The 19,169-nt window shown below is 31.9% G+C and overlaps 3 protein-coding genes and 1 long non-coding RNA gene across 4 annotated transcripts; 3 read left to right on the plus strand and 1 right to left on the minus strand.

Annotated features, from left to right (window-relative positions):
• Nucleotides 1-1,002: 1,002 nt before the first annotated feature.
• LOC123206102 (WAT1-related protein At4g08290-like) lies at nt 1,003-3,890 on the plus strand. The gene is made up of 7 exons (XM_044623231.1): nt 1,003-1,238; nt 1,507-1,569; nt 1,666-1,782; nt 2,007-2,247; nt 2,529-2,687; nt 2,788-2,939; nt 3,525-3,890. Exons 1-7 carry the CDS (start codon nt 1,045-1,047, stop codon nt 3,703-3,705), a joined length of 1,107 nt encoding a protein of 368 aa, XP_044479166.1. The 5' UTR covers nt 1,003-1,044; the 3' UTR covers nt 3,706-3,890.
• On the minus strand, nt 2,580-5,720 carry LOC123206103. Its single transcript, XR_006499943.1, has 3 exons — nt 5,163-5,720; nt 2,815-2,958; nt 2,580-2,705 (listed from the first exon to the last, which is right to left on the minus strand). It is a non-coding gene; the product is annotated as an uncharacterized LOC123206103 (long non-coding RNA).
• A 5,486-nt stretch (nt 5,721-11,206) lies between these two features.
• On the plus strand, nt 11,207-13,659 carry LOC123206117 (WAT1-related protein At4g08290-like). The gene is made up of 7 exons (XM_044623249.1): nt 11,207-11,526; nt 11,821-11,883; nt 11,966-12,082; nt 12,284-12,524; nt 12,774-12,932; nt 13,027-13,178; nt 13,273-13,659. Exons 1-7 carry the CDS (start codon nt 11,333-11,335, stop codon nt 13,451-13,453), a joined length of 1,107 nt encoding a protein of 368 aa, XP_044479184.1. The 5' UTR covers nt 11,207-11,332; the 3' UTR covers nt 13,454-13,659.
• A 2,246-nt stretch (nt 13,660-15,905) lies between these two features.
• LOC123206085 (WAT1-related protein At1g21890-like) lies at nt 15,906-17,719 on the plus strand. Its single transcript, XM_044623201.1, has 6 exons — nt 15,906-16,102; nt 16,221-16,283; nt 16,388-16,504; nt 16,966-17,194; nt 17,276-17,437; nt 17,573-17,719. The coding sequence occupies exons 1-6, from the start codon at nt 15,906-15,908 to the stop codon at nt 17,717-17,719; spliced, it is 915 nt and encodes a 304-aa protein (XP_044479136.1).
• Nucleotides 17,720-19,169: the final 1,450 nt, after the last annotated feature.

The raw sequence follows: 19,169 nt of genomic DNA on the forward strand, positions 1-19,169 counted from the left end.
AATACTACATAGGATTAGGTTGCTTTATACAAATTCAACATTGTATAACATATAAATTTATAATCTCTAAAAGAGATAGTTTAAGTGAAAAAAAAAAAGATTCATATATTAAAAAACATAAGTTCATGTATCCTCTACAGATATATTAAGATTAAATTTTTAATTTACTTATTTCAATGATGGTGAGATTAGTCATTAGACTTAAAGGTTTGTTTTGCTCAGTATAATTGGTTTGCCATAAATGAATGATCTGATTTGAGTGGTTTGTCGTAAAAAAAAAAAAATTAACTTATAACCAGGTTTCATTACTGCCTGGGAGAAGGAGAAAAGTACTTGATTATTCATCATGCATATGTATCGCAAATATATAGTTTCCACTTAACATATTGACACATTAAATTGTCTATATTATATTTCCAGAGATAATATACTATAAGCATTTTATTATATCTAGGATGTTGTATTTTTAACATTTTAAATAAAAACTTCACATATAAAAAAGGATCAAAAGATAAATAGATGTTTAATTAAACTATGTGATCCATTTTTTAGTATATAATTAGTTATACAAATGATGTATCATTATATGATTAAATAATTTTAAATTAAAAATAAAATAACATTCAATTAAATGTTAACACGTTATTTATATACGTAATTGTTTACTAAAAAATGTATATACATCACTTAGCTCATATTTGTTAAGCTCACAGAAACTGTATAGACATTGAGTTAATTACTTGCATTAAGAGCCTGATTAATCGGGTCCCAATCGACTGCAAAAAAGAAAAAAGGATTTGGACTGAAAACACTGATGTGTTCCACTTTTTTTTTCGCACTAATCAAAAGAATATTTATATAATCTCAGGGACAATTAATTACATAATTAATAAAGCATACGCACTCGATCGGAATCAGAAGAAGAAGATTGATTGATAACAGAATATTTGATGGGTATATATAAGAAGAGAGTAACCACTTCATTTATTCATTTCGTCTTTCTTTCAATCACAAATAGATAGAAAAAACTTCTCTTGATTAAACATGGCTTTAAGCATGGCGAATTTCGATAAGTTGAAACCCTATTTTCTTATGGTGTTTTTGCAATTCGGGTCAGCTGGGATGTACATAATTAGCACGGCGACTCTCAACCATGGCATGAACCGTTATGTCCTCATCGTCTATCGAAATGCCATTGCTGCTCTTGTTCTTGCACCTTTTGCACTGATTCTTGAAAGGTCTTTTTTGTTTTAACTCTCTTTTTATTTAAAATCTCTACCTTTCTGTATTGATATTTCTTGCTATAATTAATGTAAAATAACCCATTACAGTGATTAAGATACTACATATAAATGAAGTAAATAAAGCCTTAACAAGAGTGGCGGAAGACGAGACTCTATGTACAAGAGAACATGTATTTAAATTTTTCATATTAATCAAAATCTTGTTACTTATATGAATTTAACCCTTATCCTTTCTGTTTCCTTTCCAATTTCTTTGGTGCAGGAAAACAAGGCCAAAGATGACGATTTCAATCTTCCTACAAATAATGACACTGGGATTTTTGGAGTATGCTTTCAAACCCACAAACATACATGCACAATATCTCACAACAGCCAAAGGGAAATTAGACTCATGCTTAATAATTACTTCATATATTAACAGGCCAATCGTAGATCAAGGCTTCTCGTACTTGGGGATGAAATGGACATCGGCATCTTATACATCTGCTATTATGAATGCAGTTCCCTCAGTCACTTTTGTGATTTCTGTCATTTTTCGGTAAGCATCATATACCAGAATTCAATGCTTGTGGAAAAGGTGGAAATTTTAAAGCCACTTTATTCAGTAGAATAATCAGGCAGCAAATAACTTTCATTTGTACAATCAGAGAAGTAATCTAGATTCAGTGCTTCAATGAAGCCACCTTCTATACCCGGAAGTGACATACTAATTTTACGATAATCTTGATTTGCTAATATTTCAATGAATTACTACGAACCCAGATTAGAGATCATAAACATCAAGGAAATATACAGTCAAGCTAAGGTATTGGGGACCCTACTTACTCTTGGAGGAGCTTTATTGATGACACTTTACAAAGGCCCTGTTCTTAATATGCCATGGTCGCACACAGAAAGCCACCATGAAAGCAGCAGCAGTGAGTCTTCAGATAAACACTGGGTCGCTGGGACTCTTTTAATCCTGCTTGGCTGCGTCGCCTGGTCCTGTTTTTACGTTCTTCAAGTAAGTCTTCACATTTCACATACATGCTGCTCAATTTCATAACTCTTTGGAGATGTTGTTATTCCCATCTATAATACTGTTGAGGGGAAGATATATCGATAAATGACAGATAAAATTTCTTTTATTCTGCCGTCAAAACTTTTTAAGTACGGAAGATAATCAATCCTTAAAATCATTAAAAAAATACTTAACGAGAATATTATCTGTTCAATAATTAGTCTTTTGTTAATGTTAGTTTTTTTATTGTGCATCTTAATTAAATTGAATTTCACATGTTTCAGTCAATCACCATAAAAAAGTACCGAGCGGAACTCTCTTTATCCTCCTTGATATGCTTATCAGGCACCTTGCAAAGTGCAGCAATAGCGCTTGCTGTAGAGCGTCGCGCCAGTGGATGGGCAGTGGGCTGGGACTCCAGGCTCTTAGCTCCCCTTTATACAGTAATTAACCACCAAACACTACAATATTTAAATGCTAAACAATGATTAAGATTAACAACTAGTTAATTTGTAGCATTAATTAATTAAATTTAAACCACAGGGAATAGTTAGTTCGGGCATCACGTACTATGTGCAAGGGCTTGTTTTGAGGACAAAAGGCCCAGTTTTCGTCACAGCCTTCAACCCTTTATGCATGATCATTGTGGCTATTCTGGGCTCCATAATTCTATCAGAAAAACTTCACCTCGGCAGGTACTCCGTTCAACATTATCTAAGAGTGAAAAAATATTATTCGTGATTCACTGAAAAAATAAGAAATTGACAATAGTGAAAGAAAAATAATGAACAAATAAATATTTGATCATTATAAGTATTATTTTTATGATTTTAACAATTAATTATTTAAACTCTCATTAAAATTAGATAAACCTATATTTTTAATAAAAAAAATTGTTGTTAAAAGTTTATTTCTCATTATTAAAAAGTTTTGACGACAAAAAAAGTCTCATTATCGCATGTCATTATAACTACTCTCATTAAAAATATTAACGATGAAAATATTTTTAATAAGAAAGACTATAACGACTAATGATAACGAAAATTTTCTTACTGTTAAAATATTTTAACGGTGAGAAATAGATTTTTAATAATTATTTTCTTTTTGTTAAAATAATAAATTTATTTTTTTAAAAAAATATATAAATAACTAGTTACTAAAATCATAAAAATAATACTTATAACAAGCGGATACTTTATTTTCCTCTATTATTGCTTTATTTTGTAGTGATTAAAGTAGATTCATGTTTATGGCAACTTTTGTTATTCCTTTTTTCTCAGTGTTATTGGAGGGATTATAATTGCAATAGGCCTCTACTCTGTTGTGTGGGGTAAAAGCCCGGATTATTCAGGTTCATCACCTGCAAAAGATGACGCCGAAGAGCGACGAATTACTGCAAGTGACAAAACTAAAATGGTGACTGCCACTATTAACGATGAGCACATAGCTGGATCAGCATAATACTTTCCATTAATTCTACTGCTAAAAAGCTGATATAAGATGTATGTAATAGCCTTCCTTTGCCTGGAGGCTCCTTTGCAATTTTAGCCCAGAACTTTATAACTATTAATTGGAGCCAAATTACACATTGGATGGATATTAAGGTTACATATCTGATGTTAATATAATTATCAATCATGCAAATACATACCAATCTGCATGAGCACAACCTTTTTTTTTTTTTTTAATCTCAAATTAATTTTTGCATCGAATTGAATTCCAAACTTCTTTATTAAGAGAGATGTGACCTTTCCAGGTTCTAAATTTGATGTGAAATGGCATAACTCATGCATGAGAGTTATGTACATAATGTAAGCATGCAAGCAATAAGCATCAATGAAGTTAGCATGCAATCATAGTAATCATCTAAGCATGGTTAAGCTACTATACAAATAGTAAGCATCATGTAGACATCAACAGAGTTATCCAAGCACAGTTAAAAGGACAAACAAAAAGTTAACAGTAAGCATATGGGTGGAGATGTACACTTGCTAACTGTAACCATGTGTACATTATGTACACATGATTACCGTCAACATATTTAGATATTGTAAACATTATATATGCATGCAAACACACAGTACTTCCATGTAAACAACTCAGCAACCAATTCATCATGTAATGCATGTAAGTATACAATGTAAGTACAACGTTTAAGTATCCTGTAAGCATTAAGGAATTGATCGTTCAACTTGAATATGCATGTAAGCATCTATTGTAAGTACAACCTTTAAGTAACCAAACAGTAACTCATTGAAACAGTAAACATCTAAGTAACTTAGTGGTCATGTAGACATTTAAGAAACCAATTAGTAACTAATTGATCATCAAGTAAGCATACAATGTAAGTAATTATTTAGGTAAGCATCCACACAATTGAGCAATAAGCATTCAATGATTTATCATTAGTAGTATATACAACAACAATATTTTAATACAACAATACACATTATATACATAGTATCTTAATACAACAATACACTATTCAAACAACAACAATAATATTGTTAACAACAATACACATTATATACATAGTATCTTAATACAATAATATACTGCTCAAACAACACCAATATACATCAATAATATACAATAACGATATAAACAGGCTATATACAACAACCTCAACAAACATAATCTAACACCAAAGCATCTACACAAACACTACACATTCAAGCACGATTAAGAGGAAAAATAAAACATTAAACTAATAGTACCATGTAGAACGTGAAAAACCCTAAAACATACTTACCATACAATAACCTTAAAAATATTATATAAAAACACCAAGCTTAACCGTAAGCCTCAACATCATAAACCATCAACACAATAATAGTTCAAACAGAAAAACACTTCGTCAAAAAACCATCAAACATAAAAAACACCTAACACTAAGCCAATACTTTGAGTGAATATACCTCAACTGCGTAAAAACTCTTCAACCCCTTAGTATATATACGTTTCCTCGTTGTTTGCTGCAAAGACCACCATCAAAATCTGTTATGTTGTCCTTATTGACATGGGTAGAACTAGTAGAATAGAATCCCTTACGTTGTCATCATTTTAGGTTACAAACACTACACTCACATTTCAAATCGTCGGAACAACAATAGTCATCGTCGTCAATAGTTTGCTGATTATCACATTCAACTTACACTCGATTTTAAGAGGATTTTCACTTAGAACAAAGGCCAAACAAGAGAAGAAACTAAAGAGACTTCGATTATTTTGTTCATATCACGTTTGAAAATTTTTTGGACACTTGTTGCATGCTGATTCATTAGCAAATGAAAGAAAAAACCTTTTTTAAAACTCAGATTTTTGCAAGTAAAGGTGAAATTACTTATCCACCCTCCACACATTGTTCATATATTGGTTGCTTCATCCTAAACAAATCCATTGTCGTTGATCTTCTGCAAAAAAAATTGAGTGTTGATTACATTTGAATTATGGTGCATTTATTGCAATGACATGCAAGCCAATGCATGAGTTGCTGATTTTCTTTTTTCTTTGTTCGCTTTTCATATAGCACGACATGTGTCCAAAATATGTGATGCCACGCCACGGTTTTCCAAAAAATTGACGCGTTACTTACCAAGACGAAGAAAACAATGACTTTCGTTTTTCAAAAGCTCCACGTGTCAACACTTTACATAGATAGCGTTTAACGCTCAGTTGCCCGCATTAATTCCTTTGTATATTTTCATTTATATAAATGAATTTTTTAATTTATTTTGTTTAAAACAAACCCACGCAAATGACTAAATTGTCCTTTTCACTAATGGAAGGCATTAACAAAGTTGGCTTAAGGATGGGCGTTATTAACGGGTGAGAAGTTCGGTTAGCACAAAACCTTGGGTGGGAAATTTTCATATGGCCTTTATATATTTTAGTTTTTATTATATTCACAGAAAAAAAAAAAGTAAAGGAGCAACACCCATTAATCACAAGAGTTATATTATATATATACACTTTTGATATATAAATTAAGTATACAGATAACATATTATCTTTATATTCAAATTTTATATATATATATATATATATATATATATAACTATCGTTTTATTATAATCACGATCATCTGTTCAATAATTCTGAAAGTACGTAATACAAATAACAATAAAAAGGAAGTTTTCCTACTTTTTATTTGGGTCCTTACTACTTTATTTAAGAGATAAGACCTTCCCGGCTTTGATTTATAATTGTAAAAGGCCGAAATAAATTTGTCATGAATACCCATTAAAGAATTAAAATGGATTCTTTACTTATACGTAAGAAATCCCAAAGGACTTCTGATAATGCAAGAAAAAATCTAAACTAAAAAATAAACCCTTTGTTTGGTTGCCAATTGTCTTGCCTCGCAGCTGGGATGGAAAGCAGGATAACAACTTGAATGAGATTAGTCAAAACATAAACATAAATAGCTCCATGAAAGATTTTAATTTATACCTTTTACATGATCGGTTATTTTTTATTCCTGTGAACGCAACTATAAATTGTATCTCATATTTGATTATTTAAGAGAGATTTCTTTGCTCTTAACTCTTGGTTTTATTTTTTTTATAAGTTTTTAGTCATATATGTTGCTCATTAGGATAATTTCTAAATGGAGAGCGATGAATACATATCGATCCTACCCTATAACATATGATAGTAATAATTAACTTTGGGATAAACAGCAATTAAAAAGACTTTTTTTTTTCTACTTGAAGATTGCCTCTTATCCAATATTAAAATGTCAGATGATAAAATCTCTAAGTTAATGAATCAACCGATGCAAAGAGGTTGGTTTATGAGATATAGTATATTAGTTCAATCTGTATTTAATTATATCTCTTGAACATTTATTTGTTAAAATTTTAGGGGGCTATTAATACAATTAATGTAAAGTGGTGTGGTAAGTAGATTGTTGTAATGATGGGGGAAAAGAACTATTTCTCATCTAATTTTTAGCTCATTCTTAAACCTATACCCACGGAAGATGAAAAACCCCTATTCCCACCCTTAGGCAAACTTCTGTTAATTTTTTATGTTAAAAGGAGGGGTAAAATAGTTATTTTATTGTTTATATTAAAAAGTTATAAAATTTATTACTTTCCGCCCCTTAGGTTTTAGAAACTAACATTTCACCTTTACTTAAAGTTTAAACTTTGAAAAGTAACATTTTCACCCCCAAACCTAGGGTTTTCACATTTTTTAAAACTCAGTCGTCTCTTATATCTTTCAAAAATAGCAATTTCATCCCCATTCTTCAACTGCATCTTCCGATGTCATCTCTGACCTCCTCCTTCTCCTGGTGCGACAGCGATGGTGTGATGAAAATATCTTTATCTCCTCATCGCACGGTGCAACAAAGAGAGACCTCTTCGTAGCTCCACCTAGATGACGACTCGTCATCCTTCGTCGCGTCATCCAGACGCGACAATGAAGCGTCGTCCTTCTTTTGTTCTTTCAGATCTGGACAACGCTTTATCATCCAAATCTGGGTGATGAAGGGTCGTCCTTCGTCGTCTTTTGTAGTCAAAGATGGGAGATCGGTGGAATGCGTCGGTCGTCAATGGTGGTCGGAGAAGGAAGCAAACTCTAGGGGTAAAATCTAAATTTTTTAAACTTTGAGGATGAGTTGAGGTGTTAGTTTTTAAAACCTAGAGGGGGGAAATGATAAAATTTTAAAGTTTATAAGTAAAATGATGATAGAGATTTTTCATTTTTCGTGAATATAAATTTGAGAATGACCTAAAAGTTGGGTGAAAAATAGTCCTTTTCCCTAATGATGGTTTCGATAATTAATATAATAAAATGGGTTAACGAAAGTTAGAGGAAGTAGATTGATGATTCAACCATTTGACTTATCAATTTACAGACAAATAGACAATCAAAATACACTTAAATCGAATCCACGGTCACCGTTGAATCAAAGACATAGATTTCTCACCAAAATAATAATAATGAGATTTAATATCATTGATGTTTTGATTAATAACACAGAACTAATAAGTAATAAAGATTATTGTCACATCAATCCTAATCCAATGATCTAGATGATCTAAAATTAGTGTTTTTAAAATTGAACCGAATTGGCTGATTTAATCAGTTGAACCTTAAACTAGTTTGTAGCCTGATTCAGTTGATGTGTATATTGACCGGTTTAAAATTCATACAAATCCGATAATCTGTTGAACTGAAAAAACTATTTAAACTAATAAAATTATATTAAACTTTATAATTTTTATCATATTAAAATTTAAAAAAGTTTAAATTTATAAGATTTTAATTGAATTAATGATAAAATTTATTATTTGTTTTTTTAATCTATGTAATGAAGTGTTAATTGTTTAATTAAGATATTTGAAATTATTTTTTGCTTTTTTATAGGTTTTTATATTTTACTAAATTAAAATTTATATGCCAACAAAATAAATATACTTGGTTTTTATTGATAATTATACAAATTACTTCTAATGAATTTTATATGTTTATATTTAAAAAATTGTGATAAATGTTTGATACTATTTAGAATATACATAATAATTTGAATCAGTTAATTAAATTGGTTGAACTACAAACTAGTAAGATAACCTATTCAACTACCAATCCGATTTTGAAACATTGTCTAAACTTAAAAAATTACTCAAATATAAAAAAATTCTCTAGATTTTCCACATGAGCCAAATATTTCGGTCTTCTTAATTATTCTCTTTATTTTTTTATTCAATAAAACTTCTATACAAATAACGATGTGTTATTATATGATTGAATATTATTTTATCTTTAATTTTCAATTATTCAATCACATAATAACGCATCATTGTTTGTACATAAAGTTATTCACATAGTACTACTCTTTTTTATTAGCATACATATCAAGAAGCAAAATTAGTAGTTTTATCATGGAGATCTATCTTCTAGGACCTGGTGAGTTGAATATCACATTGGACTTTGTTTATTTCATATGTTCATTAGCCATTGCCCTTTCAAGAATTCCTAGATATATTCTGCGTAAATGGCAATGGGTTGGCGTTAAGAATTTGCTTATATCACGCAAATTCTTAGTCCATGTTTTTCTTTTTCTTAATTATTTCTATCCACTTTATCGTGCAATCTGAATGGGAAGCAACTACACGCAAATTTTCTACTATTAACCATTGAATTATAAAATCTTAGAAGTTGGAATCACTGACGCATCTCATTATCTGGGGGCGGGAGTCTTTTTCATCCAATATTTCCTTTTTCTTTCTTATCTATTTTGCTTGCATTTTTAGTATGTTCCACGTTGATCATATTCATTTAACCACGTATCTTCATTTCCAAGATATTACAAACTTTATGTTCTCAGATTTAAATTACTTTACGGATACCAAGTGTAATCTGGAATTAGAGATGGTTGTCCTTGTTCATCCCAGCAAGGGAAATCTTTTTCTGTCTCCGTCCAATCCCCAATATAGGAATAATGAGGAATTTCTATTCTCTCATTGCGGAAAATTTTCTATACTTTCCCTGTCCCATCCCTATTAAAATAACATTGAAATATTTATTAGATGTTAATATATTTATAATAATTCAAATGTTAAAATAATAATTTAATATAAAATTATCCAGAGAATATATAGGTGACAAGTTAAGAGTAAATTTATCTTGTCTTCAACTATAATAATTTTAGTCATCTTTGTTCTCATCTGTAATTTTATCAAAAATTTTCTTTTTGTTTAATGAGGGATAAAACCCTATTTTATGAACCAAGCTGTCATCTTTACCTAGAATTGGAATGGAATCACTATGAGTAAAGTAATTAAAGCAAAATATTTGGTATTAGGTTGTTTTAAATAAATTTATGAAATAGGAATGTGTGGATCATTATTTTGGTATGCGTGAATAGGATGGCCATCAAAACTCGACTTTGGAAGCAAAACAATGGATTAAGGCATTAAGCATTTTGGGCTTATCTCACAATGCACTTCACCTAATAAAATTCTCCACATAATAGTTTATAATATAGTATTTTACTTTTCTTGACTAAGAAAAACATAAAAAAAATAATCATAATATTATATAGGATTAGGTTGCTTTATACAAATTAAACAATGTGTGACATATAAATTTATAACCGCGTGGGATAGCTTAAGTGGAAAAAGAGAAAATTTTATATATAAGCGAACATAAATTAAAGTCTTATTTAACAACATATTAAAATTAAAATTTTAATTTACTTGGTTCAATGATTGTGGAGTCTGTTATTGAATCCGAGGTTTGTTTTATTTTATGTGATTGATTCAGTTTCGAAAAGATAGTTCGACTCAAGTGAGGTTTTTCATTGTAAAAAAAGTAAACATATAAATTTACAACCAGGTTTCATTACCAAGTATCTGATTTTTCCTCATGCATATATATCTAGCATGCAAATATATAGTTTCCACTTAACATAGTGACATGTTAAGTTGTCTATATTATATTTCTAGAGATAATATACCATCAGCATTTTATTATATCTGGGATGTTGTATTTTTAACATATAAAAATAAAAACTTCATATATAAGGAATGATAGAAAGATAAATATTTGTTTAATAAAACTGTGTGTATATTTTTAAGTATACAATTAATTACACAGATGATTGAGTAATTTTGAATTAAAAATAAAGTAATACTTAATTACATATTAATAAATTATTTATGTACCTAATTATTTACTAAAATATATATATACATAATCTTGCTCATATTTGTTAAGCTCACGGAAACTGTATAGATATTGAGTTAATTACTTGCATTAAAAGCCTGATTAATTGGGGTCCAATCCACTTAAAAAAATAATATAGATTTGGACTGAAAACACTGATGTGTTCCACTCTTCTTGCACTAATCAAAAGAATATTTATATAATCGCAGGGACAATAATTACATAATTAAGAAAACATACGCACTTGATCGGAATCATAAGAAGATTGATTGAAGACAGAAGCTAGGCATAATATTTTGAAAGGTTGTTACTTTTGATGTGTATATATAAGAAGAGAGTAGCCACTTCATCTATTCATTGCATCTTTCTTTCAATCACAAATAGATAGAGAAACTTCTCTTCATTAGATATGGCTTTAAGCACGGCGAATTTCGATAAGTTGACACCTTATTTTCTTATGGTGTTTTTGCAATTCGGGTCAGCTGGGATGTACATAATTAGCATGGCGACTCTCAACCATGGGATGAACCGTTATGTCCTCATCGTCTATCGAAATGCCATTGCTGCTCTTGTCCTTGCACCTTTTGCACTGATTCTTGAAAGGTCTTTTTTGTTTTAACTCTCATTTTGTTTAAAATCTCTACATTTCTGTATTGATATTTCTTGTTGTAATTAATGTAAAAAAACCCTTTACAGTGATTAAGAAACTACATATTAATTAATGAAGTAAATGAAACCCCTAAAGATAGTTTGAGTGACGAAAAGCAAGACTTAATGTATAAAAAAACATGTGTTCAAGTTTTTTCTGTCTATACTTACAAATATTAATCAAAGCTTGTTATTGATATGAATTTAACCCTTGTCCTTTCTGTTTCCTTTCCAATTTCTTTGGTGCAGGAAAACAAGGCCGAAGATGACAATTTCAATCTTCCTACAAATAATGACGCTGGGATTTTTGGAGTATGCTTTCAAACCCACATATATATTCATAAGCCAAAGGGAATTCAGACTTATGCTTAATAATTACTTTATATATTAACAGGCCAATCGTAGATCAAGGCTTCACGTACTTGGGGATGGAATGGACATCGGCATCTTATACATCTGCTATTATGAATGCAGTTCCGTCTGTCACTTTTGTCATTGCTGTCATTTTTCGGTAAGAATCATATACCAGAATTCAATGCTTGTGGAAATTTTAAAGCCACTTTATGCACCAGAACAATCAACTGGACTGCAAATTACTTTCATTTATTTAATCAGAGAAATAATCTAGATTCAGTGCTTGAATGAAGTCACCTTTCATAATTATTTGATTATCTTTATTTGCTAACATTTGAAAAAAATATTATGAGCCCAGATTAGAGCAAATAAACATCAAGGAAATACACAGCCAAGCTAAGGTGCTGGGGACCCTAGTCACTCTTGGGGGAGCTTTATTGATGACACTTTACAAAGGCCCTGTGCTCAATATGCCATGGTCGCACACAGAAAGCCACCATGAAAGCAGCAGCAGTGAGTCTGCAGATAAACACTGGGTCGCTGGGACTCTTTTAATCCTTCTTGGCTGCGTCGCTTGGTCCTGTTTTTACGTTCTTCAAGTAAGCCTTCACATTTCACATATATGCTTCTCAATTTCATAACTTTTTGAAGGGGAGAAATGTTCTCATTCCCATAATTCTTTTCACGGGAAGATATAACGACAAATAATGATAGAATTTTTTCTGTTATTAAAATTTAAAAAAAAAAAACTTATAAAGACAAAACATTAATGGCTCGTTAATTATCCTCTTGCTCATGCTAATTTTTTTTATCGTGTATCTAAATTAAATTTAATTCACATATTTCAGTCGATCACCATAAAAAAGTACGGAGCACAGCTCTCTCTATCCTCCTTGATATGCTTATCAGGCACCTTGCAGAGTGCAGCAATAGCGCTTGCTGTAGAGCGTCGCGCCAGTGGATGGGCAGTGGGCTGGAACTCCAGGCTTTTGGCTGCCCTTTATACAGTAATTAACCACCAAACACTACAATATTTAAATGCTAAACGATGATTAAGATTAACAACTGGTTAATTTTTTGCATTAATTAATTAAACCACAGGGAATAGTTAGTTCGGGCATCACATACTATGTGCAAGGGCTTGTTTTGAGGACAAAAGGCCCAGTTTTCGTCACAGCCTTCAACCCTTTATGCATGATCATTGTGGCTATTCTAGGCTCCATTATTCTATCCGAAAAACTTCACCTCGGCAGGTACTCCATTCAACATTATGTGAGAGTAAAAAAATATCATTCAAGATTAAGATAGATTTAAGTTAATGGCGATTTTGGGTGTTCTTTTTCTCAGTGTTATTGGAGGGATTATAATTGCAATAGGCCTCTACTCTGTTGTGTGGGGTAAAAGCAAGGATTATTCAGGTTCATTACCTGCAAATGATGATGCCCAACAGCTACCAGTTACTGCAAGTGATAAAACTAAAATGGTGAATACCACTATTAACAATGAGCACAGAGCTGGATCAGCATAATACTTTCCATAATTCCACTGCTAAAAAGCTGACATAAGATGTATGTAATAGCCTTCCTTTGCTTAAAGGCTCCTCTGCAATTTTAGCCCAGAACTTTATAACTATTAATTGGAGCCGAATTACACATTGGATGGATATGAAGGTTACATATCTGATGTTAATTTAATTTTCAATCATGCAAATACATACCAATCTGCTTGATAACAGCTTTTTTTTTTTTTAAATCTCGAATTAATTTTTGCATGGAATTAAATTCCAAACTTCTTCTTTATTAAGGGAGATGTGACTTTTCCTTGTTTTAAATTTGATGTGAAATGACATAAAGTAGTTTATTAGCGTAGTTTCTCCAAAAGAACAATCACAGAGGGCATGTGAACACATGACTAAAGAACTAAATAATTAGCTAGTAATCAAGATAAGCTCTCCATGGCATGTAATATGAATATATCAATCCTCTTTTTTCTTTTTTAATCAGGAACCCCACCCGTATTGGTTGGATCAGTAAACCTATAATACAGTAATCAAATCTATAATCATTGTACAGGTAAATCAAGGTTTTACAATTGTGACATAGGTTTAAATTCAAATATTCTCTCTGAAAATTGTAATACTCTACCAGTTTTACTTTATGTTGAAATTCAATTATCAATTCGATGTCAATCTCTATAGTTTACTATATAATATATTCTTTCCACAAATATTATTTAACTGGAATACGACCTTAGGGAAATATAACTAATGTAGAGAAGATTGACAATATATTATTGCGTGGCCAACAATGTCCTATGATGAGTAAGCGAGCAAAGATAAGTTGCTTGTCGAAATCGCTGTCTGGTCAGATTATTCCTAACCACATCTATATATTCGCCTAATAATTTAGAGAAACTAAGCAAGAAAGTGGAGAAAACTGTTACTTAATAGGAAATGCTTATCCTCGAAGCATTTACTTAACATATCTTTCTAATGTTTCCGGTTTAGCATAAGATGGGATTCCGCCAACCGGATTTCTCGTTGGAATCCAAAGATGAAAGCACCATCTTTAGTCGTTGGACGTTGTCTCCTCATGCTGAAATTAAGTATATAATATATATTATGCTTTAAAGTGGAACAAATTAGTGCACTGTTCTTCAATCACCCAGCTTTTGAATATAATTTATCTGACCTAGACCACTTCAAAAATTGTCCAATGACCTTCTCTTTCTCTCTTTTTTTTTTTTATTTGATTCTGTTTTTTGGGGTACAGAGGAATCTAAATTGGACGTGTGGTGTCGAAATACTTCTCTGTTAGTATTACTTGAGAGAAATTATTTATTTAAGACTAATACTATATATACAATTTTATATGTATATATTAATATATTTTCATATAATTAAATAATTAAAAATTAATATATCATTATTTGTACAGATTATTTAAATACTCCCAGCTTCTGCCAGAGTGAGAGAGATTGGTCATGGGATATCAAGGTCCACCTGGGATATTGTTAAATGGGTCAGGTTGGCTCACAACCTGACACAGACATTATTTAGGCCTAATTTGCAAAGGCCCAATAAGAAGAAACCTAGGTTGTACCTTGAGCTGACCCGATACTATTTGATATTGTAGCGGCTAATTTTTTTAAAATTTTTTATTAACCTTTTTTTTTATGAACTAAGTTTTCCAATATGTCATGTGAATGTAATAGATCAAAACAATTACAAAAATTCATTTCGTGGATGGGCTCATTAAGGACCTATGGGTGCATATCTCGAAGGCTCTAGTTGTGCTCCACGCTTGTTATTTGGTCAACCAACTCAACACAAAAGTCTATCAAATACGGATTTTAACTCATCTCACCTGATTCACTGTCACTTTTAGTCAAACCTAAAGCCTCTAACACAATTCACATGATTACGGGTGGAGCACCCCACAGGCCATGGAATCACAACCTGGCCCCGAGGACATAACTATAAATAATTTATTCGTAAAACAGTCCAAAAATGAGATAGATTAGAATTAATTTCAAAATCTAAATCTAATATGGCAATATCTTTCATAAATTAATGCTCCATTCTGTGTGCCATTGAGACATTAAAGGTTCACTTTTTTCAGAGGATCATCAAAATCTCACAGGATTTTATATTCGTGTAAATCACTGTATTTTGAAATAAAAAGTAATTTTGTAATATAAACCAATTCAAAAAAGAAATTAAAAAGAGATGAAAATGAAATAATATAATGGAAGAGCGACTAAATTATATAGAAGAAAAATAAAATTGATTTTGATATATCATCACTGTCCAAGGTTTTAAAAAGGTGTTTCACTGTGAATTCGACTTTTGTGATGCAATGGGCTGTTGCCCTTTATGTTACATTCTGATTCATCAGTTTGTCAGGAATTTTGTATATATCATCACTGACAGCCATTGTGAAGCTTGAGAGAGAAAGATGGGAGATCAAAGGGGGAGCACGATGATATCAAATAGCTTTCAGAAGATTAAAAAAGTGAGATCATATGTGTTGGAGGTGGCCATTCAGTGTGGCTATGCAGGGATGTTTGTAATCGTCGCGGTTTCTTTGAAACATGGACTGAGTCACTATGTGTTCGCTGTGTATCGCCATATACTTGCTACACTTGTTATTGCACCCTTCGCTCTTGTCCTCGAAAGGTTTAATTTTGTTCACCATTTTGTTCTTGTTTCCTGCTTTAATATCCTTCTTTTTGGCTCAATTTGAATGTTAAGATTGGCTGCATGTCGATGATAATTTGTGTGGCTCTTTATGTAGGGGAAGAAGGCCAAAGATGACTCTCCCTATCTTCCTTCAAATAATGCTGCTTGGATTACTCGAGTAACGCTCTCAACAACTTGTTTATAATTTTAATCACATTTTCAAATGGGTATTGATGTAAATCGATAAATGAATTAATCTTGGTGATGTTTGATTATGAACAGGCCAGTGATTGACCAGAATCTATACTATATGGGAATGGAGTACACCTCTGCAACATTTGCATCTGCAACTGTCAATCTTGCTCCTGCATTCACCTTTATCATGGCGATTCTTCTCAGGTAACTAAATCCCAGTTTTGAATTATTTTCATTTTTCATTATCATTCATTTAGATCCTCAGCAACATTCTTAATGCATAAGAAATCAACAAGAGTTAACACACACTTTTGAGTACATAATTGAATAAATAGATAATATCCTGTATGCCCACAAATGTGTGTAAATATAGCATTGATCTTCCAAGATTATTATGTCAGTAACAAGAGAAAATGCTAGTATGAGAACCATTAGTGACATGAACTATATACATTAATTTATAAGAAATATTATGAGCACCCAGGTTAGATTATCTAATGGGGTATCCAGAAAATGCGATATTGGATGTTATCTTTATCTTTAATTTAAAATCATTCAATCATATGATAATATATCTTTTGAATACCTAATTAGATATCAAGTGTTCTAGTTTTATTGATAATTTATCAGTGGAGTCTAGAGAATATTGATTTGTTGATGAGCAGGCTAGAAAGAGTTAATATTAAGAAACCGCAAAATCTAGGCAAGGTGATTGGAACTATCATAACAATCATAGGGGCCATGGTGATGACATTATACAAAGGTCCCATCATCACCAAACAAAGAAGCCACCACAGAGCTAGCAATGAATCAGCTGCAGGCAAACATTGGATCCTCGGAACCATAATGCTCCTAATCGGTTGTTGCAGCTATTCAGGCTTCTTCATACTGCAAGTGAGCAAGAGATTCTCAAAAAACACTCTTATGAAATCAAGTGTTAACATATATATTAATGAGTAAGGTTCTTCTTCTCAGTCAATCACAATAAAGAAGTATCCAGCGGAGCTGACTCTTACAGCTTTAGTATGCTTAATGGGAGCGGTGGAAGTCGCTCTTTTGACATTTGCGATGGAACATGCAGACATGAATGTCTGGAAAGTAGGCTGGGACTCCAGGCTTCTTGCCATTGCTTACTCAGTGAGTAATTAGATATTACTTTATCTTTAATTTATAATCATTCAAACATATGAGAACATATTATCTGTATACTCGTTTGGGTATTCAAAACTGTGTACGCAAAGTTTCATGAATGGATTTTAACATGAAATGAAGGGATTGGTGATTGGGTATTATGTGCAAGGTGTGGTGAACAAAGACCAAGGGCCAGTTTTTATAGCGGCTTTCAGCCCTTTATCCATGGTGGTCACTGCAGCTTTAGGGGTCATATTTTTAGCTGAGCAACTGCATCTGGGAAGGTAACAATATTATTATCAGAAAACAAATGTGTATCATTAAAATAATTAGATTCTAAGTAGTATTATTGTATAATTTCAGCGTAATTGGAGCCATTGTGATAACAGTGGGACTTTACACTTACGTGTGGGGCCAAAGCAAAGATCTTGCAAGCTCAGAGTCACAAGAAGCAGCATTCACAGTTGAGAAAGATGATCATCAACAATATGAACTTCCTGTTACAAACAATGCTGCGTCGATCAAAGATGACAATGCAGTCGATGGGGCCTCCCAAAATTCCACCAAATAGGAATATTTATAAAAAAAAAAAAAATTAAAAATGTTCTCCACAAATATCAATTTTTATATAGATCATAATTGAACTGTCACCTTTTTCTATGGCTTGCGTTGGGTTAACATCATCTCGATACACAAATTAACAATTCATAATCTGTGTTCAAGAAAACATTTTTTTTTTTTTTTTGTTTCCCGGGTAAAAGATGAAGCCGACTGACTGGCCACTTTACAGATTATACTTTACAAGAAGGAGCCCATTCAAGTCCAGCAAGTCACAGAAGAGACCTGGCCATGATTATATAAATATGAAATTAAATTACGAGACGAGCAATACTGATTGGCTTTTTTCTGTCATCGTCTTGGCATTTATTTTGGAGAACACGACAAATTTCCACTTTTTAATTGTTAAACGTGTTTTTTTTCCCACTTATATATTAAATTTGTAAATAAAATTTATTAAAATTTTTATTAAGCAGGTGGAAAAACAAAAATGTTTTATCTTTTGTTTGGAGAGAAATGTGGGGGCAAAATGTTGAAGGCCAAGCATAGGAACTACGGGTGACAAGCGTGTGGTTAAACAGTTGGCAAATGGGTCAAACAGTTGTTGGTGCTGAAATGTCGCAGCAAAGAAAAGTTGCATATAACATCCAAGTCGGCAGCTATTAGCTCAGGCGAGGACCAATCACCCAAGCCAATAGTTGTTGACTTAGGCGGTTCGCCTGATAGATTGCGTTATAATGTTAAGCCAAGGGTGCTCCGCGTTACCTACAGAAGTATTCAACGAAGTTCTGAACAAATTAGTTGTTTGGTAATGACTTAAATCTATGGATAGAAAGCCCTATGATGGGAAACAAGCACGCTAAGTTTGGAGGGAGACGGGATTGGTTGTATTATTGGGGAATAGATGCAAGTTTTTTCCTTTCAATAGCTGGCCAAATGACTACAGGGTCATCGGTTTACTCTTACCTTAATTAACCATTTCGAACCTTACACAAAGGGTTTTTCTGTATCAACGCCTTCTACATATACTGCAATTGAAACACCTAAAGGAGAATATAGTGTCTTTCAGTTCAGTAATGGAAGCAATTGTCCCTCTTATCCTAAAATAAGAGCATCTGGATCTGCCTATTTACAAGGACTCAATTTTATGTTTAAACATCATGTACCAGCAAATGTGATC

This window comes from Mangifera indica, unplaced genomic scaffold (assembly GCF_011075055.1).
Source record: "Mangifera indica cultivar Alphonso unplaced genomic scaffold, CATAS_Mindica_2.1 Un_0024, whole genome shotgun sequence".
In the NCBI taxonomy this organism is placed as follows: Eukaryota; Viridiplantae; Streptophyta; class Magnoliopsida; order Sapindales; family Anacardiaceae; genus Mangifera; species Mangifera indica.